This window comes from Lactuca sativa, chromosome 2 (assembly GCF_002870075.4).
Source record: "Lactuca sativa cultivar Salinas chromosome 2, Lsat_Salinas_v11, whole genome shotgun sequence".
NCBI classification, from domain to species: Eukaryota; Viridiplantae; Streptophyta; class Magnoliopsida; order Asterales; family Asteraceae; genus Lactuca; species Lactuca sativa.
Window position 1 is genome coordinate 194,869,763 of NC_056624.2, and position 11,495 is coordinate 194,881,257.

Consider the following 11,495-nt stretch of genomic DNA (forward strand, 5'->3'; position numbering starts at 1 on the left):
GATTCTCCCATTCTCAACCTTTTTTATTTTCTCAATTGAACTCACCTCTCTCTCTCTCTCTCTCTATATATATATATATATATATATATATATATATATATATATATATATATATATATATATATATATAAAAGATAAAGGGTATATTAATTTTTTTTAAATCCATAAAACAAATACACTCTAGAAATACATTATAAAACTACTTTATGAGATTTCCATCCCGAGATCCGGCGAAAAATAGTAAATCAACTCTTTCCATGTGAGGTGGAGCAGTTCAAGTTAAGCAACTCATCAAGCCGCTGAATAAAAAATGATATCATCACGTACTCATCGGTCATTGAGTCAATCAATGAAAATCGAAACACTTCCAAAGAAGTAAAGATTCGAAATCATTGGACATCCAAGAACCGTCTCTCAGATGAATATCCCAAAGATATAAGAGACCCACGAATCCACGATTTCCGACTTTCGATCCAAATCAGGAAAAAGAAAAAGAAAAGTCCAACAAGAGTCTCAACCAACCAAACAACCTCAAAAATCAATCTCGCAATCACAAACAGTTCCCACATTTTTTGGTGGGTTTTCTACTTTTGTACTCATCCATCGAGTTTTCGATCAAACGCGATTTGTATCATAAAATTTACGCAAACTCACAGAAACACTGATATTGGGTTCCCATGGGATCTTTGAAGACCGAGGAGGAGCTACTAGTGATCGGAGAAGTCTCAAATGATGCTATTCTGTATGTTAACGGAGTCCGTAAAGTGCTCCCTGATGGTTTAGCCCACTTAACTCTGCTCGAGTATCTTAGAGGTAAACGAAAACACATAAACTGAATCTTTTTTCTTTCTTTTCGAATCTGATTAACCTATTTTACCTTTTTCTATCACTGATGTTCTGATAGAAACAAGATTTTGCAATTTCTATCTGATGTTGCAAGTTGACTCTAGATGTTAAAGTCCCCAACTTCGTTTTAGTGTTGTGTTTGTATCAGTTGTGGAACTTTTGAAAAACTTTACTCTTTACTTCTGTTTACTTTCTTGCTTGCATATATGCTTGTTTCTGATATCTGTCCAGGTCCTTCTGTGAATGTCTAGTTCCATGTTTCTTTTATGGCATTCGTGCTTTTAGAGCCTAATTTCTATGTTATCTGTTGCTTCTTTCATACATTATTAGTGCGCTTGTTTCTTCTTCTTCTTCATACTTTCAACTTTATTCCTAATATTTGCTTTCTTTCTTTTTTCCCCCACCTTTTCCTACTAAATCATCTCACTCTTCTTGTCCCCTGTTGTCCACATATAGATGTAGGTTTAACAGGAACGAAGCTAGGCTGCGGTGAAGGAGGCTGTGGTGCATGCACTGTCATGGTTTCTTACGTGGATCAAAATTCAAAGAAATGCGTGTGAGTTTCTCTCTTTCACTTCCACTTTTTTTTTCCTATTTTCTTTCAACTACAAATATGATCAAAGATTCAAGTCATATCCAATTCTGTTTTTTTGTTCTTCAGGCACCAGGCAATTAATGCTTGCTTAGCTCCATTGTATTCTGTTGAAGGAATGCATGTAATCACAGTGGAAGGTCTAGGGAATCACAAGTTTGGTCTGCATCCAGTTCAGGTAACCCCCTTTTAGTTCCTCTTATCTTTATTTATAATGGTTGTTTCCAACTTAATTATAAAATTTATACAGGAATTGTTAGCACGTAATCACGGGTCACAATGTGGATTTTGCACACCTGGATTCATCATGTCCATGTATGCGTTATTAAGGTCTAGCAAAACCCCACCTACTGAAGAGCAAATTGAAGAAAGCCTTGGAGGAAATTTATGTCGATGCACTGGTTATCGACCTATTCTCGATGCATTTCGTGTCTTTTCCAAGACTAATGACTTATTATACACGAACAATTCTGTTTCATCACAAACAGATGGTGAGTTTGTTTGCCCTTCAACTGGTAAACCGTGTTCTTGTGGATCAAAAACTATAAAAAAAGGTGATATTTGCCACGATTATAAACCTGTTTCTTATAACGAAATTGATGGAAGTTCATACACAAACAAAGAAATCATATTTCCACCTCAGCTTTTAATGAGGAAACCAAGTTGTCTAAGCTTGAATGGTTTTAATGGGATCAAATGGCATAGGCCATTGGAGCTAAAACATGTTTTAGAGTTAAAATCAAGATTCCCTGATGCAAAATTAGTTGTGGGAAACACCGAAGTTGGAATAGAAACTAGGTTAAAAAAACTTCATTACCCGGTTTTTGTATCTGTGACCCATGTACCCGAACTTAATATTTTGACCATTAACGATGATGGAATGGAGATAGGAGCTGCTGTTAGGCTTTCAGAGCTTCAAAAGATGTTAAAAAAAGTTGTCAATGAGCGTTCTTCTCATGAAACATCATCTTCTAAGGCGATCATTGAACAAATAAAATGGTTTGCTGGAACTCAGATAAGAAATGTTGCATCTGTTGGTGGGAATATATGTACTGCAAGTCCGATTTCAGATTTGAATCCTCTTTGGATGGCTTCAAAAGCAAAGTTCAAAATTGTTGATTCTAATGGAAACATTAGAACCACTTTAGCTGAAAATTTCTTTTTGGGGTATCGAAAAGTGGATTTGGGGAAAAACGAGATTCTTTATTCGGTTTTACTTCCATGGACTCGAAGGTTTGAGTATGTCAAAGAATTTAAACAAGCTCACAGAAGAGAGGATGATATTGCCCTTGTAAATGCTGGAATACGTGTTTTTCTTGAAGAAAAAGATCAGAAATGGATTGTTTCTGATGCATGTGTTGTTTATGGTGGTGTTGCTCCTGTTTCTCTATCAGCTGTAAAAACAAAAGCTTACGTAATCGGGAAGCCATGGAATAAGGAAATGGTGGAAAATGCCATGGAAATCTTGAAACAGGATGTTGTGATTTCAGAAGATGCGCCAGGTGGCATGGTGGAGTTTCGTAAATCTTTAACTTTAAGTTTCTTTTTCAAATTCTTTTTGTGGGTATCTCACCAAATGAAAGGTCAAGATTTCTTTGAAGAACCCATACCCGTGTCCCATTTATCAGCTTTTGAGCCGTTTCATCGTCCATCTGTAATGGGTAGTCAAGATTATGAAATCACAAAACAGGGAACTTCTGTGGGGTCCCCTGAAGTTCATATGTCAGCTAGACTTCAAGTAACAGGAGAGGCTGAGTACACAGATGACACCCCTATGCCACCTGGCGGTTTACATGCTGCTATGATATTAAGCAAGAAGCCTCATGCTCGTTTGCTTTCAATTGATGATTCCGGTGCCAGATCATCACCTGGATTCGCCGGAATCTTTTTTGCCAAAGACATTCCGGGAGATAATGCCACTGGCCCTGTTGTTGAAGATGAAGAAGTCTTTGCTTCTGATATTGTCACTTGTGTTGGCCAGGTACTCTCTAACTGATACTTACTAAAGAAATCGGGTTGATTTGTATTAATCGTATCTTGATTTAGAAATTATTGCCAAATGTTTTCAGGTTATAGGAGTCGTTGTTGCTGATACTCATGAAAATGCGAAACTTGCAGCAAGAAAAGTGGTCATTGAATATGAAGTTTTACCACCGATCTTATCCATAAAAGATGCTGTAAACTCCAAAAGTTTTTTTCCAAATTCAGATAGGATATTAAGTAAAGGGGATGTTGACCTCTGTTTCGAGTCAAACCAATGTGATAAAATCATCGAGGGTGAGGTTCATGTTGGTGGTCAAGAACACTTCTATTTGGAGCCACAAAGTTCATTCGTTTGGACCATGGATGGTGGCAATGAGGTTCACATGATCTCATCGACTCAAGTAAGATCACACTCTTTAAAGTTTCACAAACAATAATTTTATTAATTTTCAAGATTAATTTAAAAGCATACATTAAACCCTTAATGTAGGGTGGATCTAAATTTGGCAGATATCGCCGTATCGAAATCAAATAACTAACTAATAGCGTGATTTAAGGAAATCGCGTGACGTTGTTTTACAATTAAAACAGAATAATTTAAAACCAAAATTAGGGAAAATTGAACAGATTTTGCGTGTTTTTAGGCGCCACAAAAGCATCAAAAATACGTTTCCCATGTGCTCGGTCTACCGATGTCAAAAGTGGTTTGCAAAGTGAAGCGAATTGGCGGTGGATTTGGCGGGAAGGAGACGAGATCGGCTTTTTTTGCTGCGGTGGCGGCTGTCCCCGCATACATTTTGAACCGACCCGTGAAACTTACATTGGATAGGGATGTAGACATGATGATATCCGGTCAGCGACATAGTTTTCTTGGAAAGTACAAGGTAACGGTTTTTCATGATTTGAATCAATCGACATTTTGGTTGTGTTATGTTTACTAACATGGGGGTATTTTGGTAATTAGGTTGGGTTCACAAATGAAGGAAAGGTGGTTGCTTTAGATCTTGAAATCTATAACAATGGAGGGAATTCACTTGATTTGTCTCAAGCGATACTTGAACGTGCAATGTATCATTCGGATAATGTTTACGAGATTCCAAATGTTAGAGTTTCCGGAAGTGTTTGTTTCACTAATTATCCTAGTAACACTGCTTTTAGAGGGTTTGGTGGACCCCAAGGTATGTTGGTTACTGAAAATTGGATCCAAAGAATTGCCATGGAAGTTAAGAAAAGTCCCGAAGAAATCAGAGTACGTTAATCATTATTCGTATGTGTGTCATAAACATTATTATATTACTAATAAAAGTATTGATTATTTCCATTTTAGGAAATAAATTTTATCGATAACGGGTCGATATTACACTATGGTCAACAAATTCAAGACTGTACTTTGCATCGGCTATGGGACGAACTCAAGAAATCTTGCAACTTCTTGAAAATTCGAAGTGAAGTTGATGAGTTTAATCTTCATAATCGATGGAAGAAACGTGGAATTGCTATGGTTCCAACTAAATTTGGTATTTCATTTACTACAAAGTTCATGAACCAGGTAATTCTGTTATTGAAATGATTAACTATTGTTTTTTTGTTTAAGATTTTAGTGGTTATGTTTAGTGCAAACATTTTTTTTTGTTCTTATTGGCTGCAGGCGGGTGCGCTTGTTCAAGTGTATACAGATGGAACTGTGTTGGTGACACATGGTGGTGTTGAGATGGGCCAGGGTTTACATACAAAAGTGGCTCAAATTGCTGCTTCTGCCTTTGAAATTCCACTTAGTTCTGTATTTATTTCAGAAACAAGTACTGACAAGGTAATAAATAATGTATTATATTACCTGAAAATTATAAGAATTACTTTTAAACTACTATTTTGCCCACCACGTGTTGTGGTGGGCCAATCATTTTTGTAAATTGAATTTTGGTGATTGTATTGATAAAAGTTACACACCGTTGCATTTGTTAGTATATAAATATTATAAATACTATGGGGGTAAACACGAAAGATTAGGAAATAGAGGGGATGAAAGTAACATTTTAGGAAGTTCTAACTTGAGGGAGTAAAAGTGACATTTTAAAAGTATAGGGATGGAAAGTGGCGTTTTACAAAGTAGATGGGTGGATAATATTGGTGTTCAAAGTTGAGGGGGTGAAAGTGGCATTTCACAAAGTAAAGGGGTGGAAAATACCATTCTACAAAATAGGCAACCTCGGTAAGAACATCCACCGAGGTTGCCTTTTGATATATAGTATAATGTGGCAGTGTGAATTCTTTTTTTGAATTACTTGGGTATACCAAACAAAAACCTTTAATTCTGTTTCTATTTCTTTACATTTGTTAGGTCCCTAATGCGTCTCCAACAGCAGCTTCTGCCAGCTCGGATATGTATGGTGCAGCAGTTTTGGACGCGTGTAACCAAATAAAATCAAGAATGGAGCCGATTGCATCCAAGAAACAACATACTTCTTTCAAGGAGGTATATATCAATCATCAACAACACTTTACAACAGAACAATTCATGATTATTCTCATTTTTTGACTTTTTGATTTGTTTTCAGTTGGTAAATGTATGCTATTGTGAGCGTATAGATCTTTCTGCACATGGGTTTCACATTGTCCCTGACATTGGGTTCGATTGGACAACCGGAAAAGGTCAGCCATTCAGGTACTTCACATACGGGGCTGCATTTTCTGAGGTTGAAATCGACACATTGACTGGAGATTTCCACACGAGGGCTGCTGATGTCATCTTGGACCTTGGATTCTCCATCAATCCAGCCATTGATGTTGGACAGGTACATGTTAATTTACATTCTTGACCCTGATCTTCAAACGCTATAATCATGTTCGTGTTTTTGATTTGCATACACAGATTGAAGGAGCATTTGTGCAAGGTATGGGATGGGTGGCTCTTGAGGAGTTGAAATGGGGAGATGAAGCTCATAAATGGATTCAACCTGGTTTCTTGTTTACATCTGGTCCTGGAAATTACAAGATTCCATCTGTTAATGATGTTCCTTTCAAATTCAAGGTTTCGTTATTAAAGGTACAACTTGTTAATTATTTATACTTGTAAAAATTCATAAAAAAATGAATGTCAAATTATTAATGAACATTTGTAACACAGGATGCTCCAAATGACAAGGCGATACATTCATCAAAAGCTGTTGGTGAACCTCCATTCTTTCTTGCTTCGTCTGTGTTCTTTGCTATTAAAGATGCGATTATAGCTGCAAGAGCTGAATCAGGGTTTCATGGCTGGTTTCCTCTTGACAATCCTGCAACTCCTGAGAGAATCCGGATGGCTTGTGCTGATGAGTTCACAGCTCCATTTGCCAAATCTGATTTTCGACCCAAACTTAGTGTTTAGTAAGCATTCCATCAAGTTAACACATAACACATGAGGTGGATGCTTGTTTTTCGTGCATAGTACTACTGTTTGTACATTAATTTGTATATTTATATAAAGAAATCTATTCTGATTATTAGCTTTTATGAACTTGGTGAAAGAAATGTAATGTGAAGATATAGTTCTTCTGTATGTTTATATAAAGAAATCTTTATCTTTAGTACGACAACATATCTCTATCTTTGACATCACAACATATTTTTTTGATAAAAGTTCAGGATTTTAATAGTTTTTATAAAATATTTTATGTAATCATATATTAATTATTATGACACTTTTGAATTGTACGAAAACTATTAAGGAAAATACTATTACAATTTGATATAACTTGTAATTACAAGTTACAAAGATAACTTAGATATCATCAATTCTTTAGATGTTCAAGTCAACTGTCTTCATGGCGATGGTGGAAAAAGTCAAAGATTCCCCTTCAAAAATGTCAAATGGAAACCCGACAAGAGTTTGCGACTACCAGAAGGGCTTTGGTATATTAAAGTGTTTCGTTTCTATGCAAAGACAGGAAAAGGACAATGCAACGTTTTCTAACTGCAAATGGACATTTATAATAGTAATTTATTAGGGTACATGCACGTTAAATTAATGGGTAAATTAATGGGAAGTGATTCGTACACAACAGTTTTTTGTCATATACAATAATTCATGCATTATATAGTTGTACAATACAACATTTTAAAGCATCAATTATTATGTATGGAAAAGAATTGTTGTGTACGGATCAACTCCCTAAATTAATCTACTACTATGGAAAAACATCAGCAATGATTAGGGTTTTACTGTTATGATGTAAGATTATAAAAGAAAAACAATGAATGCATAAACATCAGCAATTTATTAGGGTACATATTTAACTAACTTGTTATAAAAGAAAAACAATGAATGCATGTCATACAAAAAGAACAAAAACATAAAAATAAGACTTGATTTAAATTATTTACGAAACCACATATTCGATTAAATCGTTGCAGTTAATTACAAAAGGAGAATGTAGTACTCAAAATAAGAATCAATTAGTTATAGGTTTATAGCATCATGTTTTAAAGCTTTCAGGCTAATTAGCTAGTTGCTTGCATATTTTTAATCCATATGGCTTTGATCATATATGTTTATCAAAACATTCTTTTGATAAAAATCAATTCCAGTATACCTGCTCATCTTTATTTGGCAACCAAATATACTCTTTCAATTGGATGCGTTACAGGAGTAAGAAAAAGAGTAGGCTGGTTTGTTTGGTTTGTTAACCCTATCTTGGCGTTGAAGCCTCCGTACTATGTTTTTTTGGGTGTTTACAAGGTGCTGGCTAGCGGAGGTAATTTAATAAAAAAAATTGTTGCTTCAAGAAAAAAGGAGTGATGACATTATTCGAAGAAAAGAACAAAACTATAAAACTTTTGATTTTAATGATACAAAGAATGAACAGAAATGACTTGTACAAAACAAATAAGCAAATGTCACTGCTTGTTGAGAGCATATTAATCCAAAAATACACTTGATTAAGAATGACAAAAACAAATAAGTTGTATCGGAAGACAACGTAAGATTTACTATGATGCCACAAGTCTCATTATTCTTTGTCGAAGAAGTTTGTGCTTCAGTAGTGCTTTGGTGTTCCGGGAGACTTTGACGGTGGGGGTGGTGATTTAATGTAATATGGATGTGGTGGTGATGGTGAAGGTGGTGGTGGAGATTTGTAAGCATATGAAGGTGGTGGGGAAGGTAACGGTGGAGGGGGAGACTTGTAGATATAAGGAGGAGGTGGGGATGGTGATCGTGGCGGTGGAGACTTGTAGACATAAGGAGGTGGTGGTGATGGTGATAGTGGTGGTGGAGATTTGTAAACATATGGAAGCGGTGGGGCAGGTGTAGGGGGAGGGGGAGACTTATACACGTATGGAGGTGGTGGGGAAGGTGACGGTGGAGTGGGAGACTTATATGTATAAGGAGGAGGTGGGGATGGTGATGGTAGCGGTGGAGACTTGTATACATAAGGAGGTGGTGGTGACGGTGAAGGTGGTGGTGGAGATTTGTAAATATATGGAGGTGGTGGAGATTTGTAAATATATGGAGGTGGTGGTGAAGGTGACGGTGGAGGGGGAGACTTGTATACATATGGAGGAGGTGGGGAAGGTGATGGTGGCGGTGGAGACTTGTAGACATAAGGAGGTGGTGGTGATGGTGAAGGTGGTGGTGGAGATTTGTAAACATACGGAGGTGGTGGTGAAGGTGACGGTGGAGGGGGCGACTTGTACACATATGGAGGTGGTAGGGAAGGTGATGGTGGGGGTGGAGACTTGTAGATATAAGGAGGAGGTGGGGATGGTGATGACGGTGGTGGAGACTTATAGATATAAGGAGATGGTGGTGATGGTGAAGGTGGTGGTGGAGATTTGTAAACATACGGAGGCGGTGGGGAAGATGAAGGTGGAGGGGGAGACTTATACACGTATGGAGGTGGTGGGGAAGGTGATGGTGGAGGGGGAGACTTGTAGATATAAGGAGGAGGTGGGGATTGTGATGGTGGTGGCGGAGACTTGTATACATAAGGAGGTGGTGGTGATGATGAAGGTGGTGGTGGAGATTTGTAAATATATGGAGGTAGTGGTGACGGTGACGGTGGAGGGGGAGACTTATACAAGTATGGAGGTGGTGGGGAAGGTGACGGTGGAGGGGGAGACTTATAGATATAAGGAGGAGGTGGTGATGGTGATGGTGGCGGTGGAGATTTGTAGACATAAGGAGGTGGTGGTGATGGTGAAGGTGGCGGTGGAGATTTGTAAACATATGGAGGTGGTGGTGAAGGTGGCGGTGGAGGGGGAGACTTCTACACATATGGAGGTGGTGGGGAAGGTGATGGTGGGGGTGAAGACTTGTAGATATAAGGAGGAGGTCGGGATGGTAATGGTGGTGGTGGAGACTTGTAGACATAAGGAGGTGGTGGTGATGATGAAGGTGGTGACGGAGATTTGTAAACATATGGAGGTGGCGGGGAAGGTGAAGGTGGAGGGGGAGACATATACACATATGGAGGTGGTGGAGAAGGTGAAGGTGGAGGGGGAGACTTGTAGACATAAGAAGGAGGTGGGGATGGTGATGGCGGCGGTGGAGACTTGTAAACATAAGGCAGTGGAGGTGGAGATTTGTAAACATATGGTGGTGGTGGTGAAGATGATGGTGGAGGGGGAGACTTGTATACATATTGAGGTGGAGAGGGAGAATTATACACATATGATGATGATGGTGGTCGTGGTGGAGACTTGTAAATGTATGGTGATTTTTGCCATGGGTCCCTCACCAGTGGCGGTAGTTTCCAACTCACGGGTGATGGCGAATTATATACATAAGGCTTATCGTTAGCACCGACCTTAACGGTGGCTAATAAGAAAAAACATAAACTAGTTGAGGCCATTGCCTCAACACTTCACGGCTTCCCATATTAAAAAATCTCTTCCTCTATGGATCAAGACTCGTTTTGTTTGGCTAAAGTGTTTTGATTTGAACCTCTTTTATAGCCATCGCACGTCCTTTTCTCTAATACATAAAACGGGTTGTCATGCTATTATCAAATTATTCTTTTCTAAAAAGATTAATAGGAAGCCCCACTAAGTTTCTCACATATTAGATTCATTTTATTTATTTTGTGTGTTAGATCCTTTCTAAACAACTCTTTTATATTTCTTTATCACATAAGTAGACGGTTGTTAGATAAAAACATTGATTATAACAATACTGATAAATATATTTTTGATTACAAGTGTAGGTACACCATAGAGATAAGTATATCCATTGGGATATATGTGATAAAATTCTGTAACTATAGCATTATTACGAAAAAGCCATGTTTTTATCATTTTTAACTGAAAAAAGATACCACCTATTGGCAATTTTATAAAAATTGGATTTTGACCTACAATATCACATATTCACATAATCACATGTCAACAGGTTATATCGATTTTTTTTACAAACAAAATTTTTAATCTTATTCCGTTATTTTGATTTTTCTGTTATTTTGATGTAATTTTATTATATTTTTGATGTTATTTTAATTTTTACTATAATATCTTATTATATTATCTTATCGCAACCTTACAATAACATTATAGTAATTTTATTGTATTTTCTTCATAAGATCCAAATAATTTGGATCATATCTTAGTTTTTTTAAACGTTAGACTTATGTATTTTCTCTATCTAATCTATATAACCGTGACCATACATAATGTATTGTCTCTATGTATTTTTAGTGCAATATTATTGTAATATGATCACATTTTCTCTAGCAGATCTAGATAATTTTCTTCAGAGAGAAAATATTAGTTACTATGGTATTATTGTATTTATTCTATCGGAGCAAAACATTGTTATTATATTTTATCTGTTTGAACCAAATACTTTGGATCAACAACAATGTTGGTAATTTTGATGTTATCAATATATTTTAATGTAATTGTTATTATTGTCGAGACAAGTCGAGTTCCGTTCATATCGGGGTGTACATTTGGAATGTTAAATGTGAACTCGGGGATACAGGGGCCCGGGAGCAGCGTCCCGAAACCTAAATGAATTTCTATATCAGGAAAGGGTCCAACCATGCAAATTCTCGCCAAATTTAATAGTGATATTATGATGATGTCATAAATTGATTATGTC

General features: G+C 37.0%; 2 protein-coding genes across 3 annotated transcripts; one reads left to right on the forward strand and one right to left on the reverse strand.

The window, feature by feature from the left end:
* The first annotated feature begins 234 nt into the window (after nucleotides 1-234).
* LOC111899848 (xanthine dehydrogenase 1) lies at nucleotides 235-6,990 on the forward strand. Of its 2 annotated transcripts, XM_023895719.3 has the most exons (14): nucleotides 235-575; nucleotides 657-813; nucleotides 1,303-1,402; nucleotides 1,508-1,616; nucleotides 1,689-3,419; nucleotides 3,508-3,822; nucleotides 4,066-4,305; nucleotides 4,386-4,670; nucleotides 4,749-4,970; nucleotides 5,070-5,231; nucleotides 5,760-5,894; nucleotides 5,977-6,213; nucleotides 6,291-6,464; nucleotides 6,546-6,990. In XM_023895719.3, the coding sequence occupies exons 2-14, from the start codon at nucleotides 678-680 to the stop codon at nucleotides 6,786-6,788; spliced, it is 4,089 nt and encodes a 1,362-aa protein (XP_023751487.1). In that variant the 5' UTR covers nucleotides 235-575; nucleotides 657-677; the 3' UTR covers nucleotides 6,789-6,990. The 2 variants fall into 2 exon arrangements, with proteins under 2 accessions (XP_023751487.1, XP_052624578.1); XM_052768618.1 differs by having other exon boundaries at nucleotides 235-813.
* A 1,299-nt stretch (nucleotides 6,991-8,289) lies between these two features.
* Nucleotides 8,290-10,251, reverse strand: LOC111899899 (extensin-2-like). Its single transcript, XM_023895796.3, has 2 exons — nucleotides 9,769-10,251; nucleotides 8,290-9,666 (listed from the first exon to the last, which is right to left on the reverse strand). Exons 1-2 carry the CDS (start codon nucleotides 10,249-10,251, stop codon nucleotides 8,437-8,439), a joined length of 1,713 nt encoding a protein of 570 aa, XP_023751564.2. The 3' UTR covers nucleotides 8,290-8,436.
* Between the last annotated feature and the right edge of the window lie 1,244 nt (nucleotides 10,252-11,495).

What these genes read in the sequence shown, in the direction of transcription:
- LOC111899899 (XM_023895796.3), bottom strand. Translation starts at nt 10,251, where the DNA reads ATGGCCTCAACTAGTTTATGTTTTTTCTTATTAGCCACCGTTAAGGTC. An exon ending in CATCACCACCACCTCCTTAT is followed by an intron (nt 9,667 to 9,768) that starts GTCTACAAGTCT and finishes CCATATGTGTAG; the next exon opens with AAGTCTCCCCCTCCACCGCC.
- LOC111899848 (XM_052768618.1), top strand. Translation starts at nt 678, where the DNA reads ATGGGATCTTTGAAGACCGAGGAGGAGCTACTAGTGATCGGAGAAGTC. An exon ending in GTTTTCTTGGAAAGTACAAG is followed by an intron (nt 4,306 to 4,385) that starts GTAACGGTTTTT and finishes TTTGGTAATTAG; the next exon opens with GTTGGGTTCACAAATGAAGG. An exon ending in AAAGTCCCGAAGAAATCAGA is followed by an intron (nt 4,671 to 4,748) that starts GTACGTTAATCA and finishes TTTCCATTTTAG; the next exon opens with GAAATAAATTTTATCGATAA.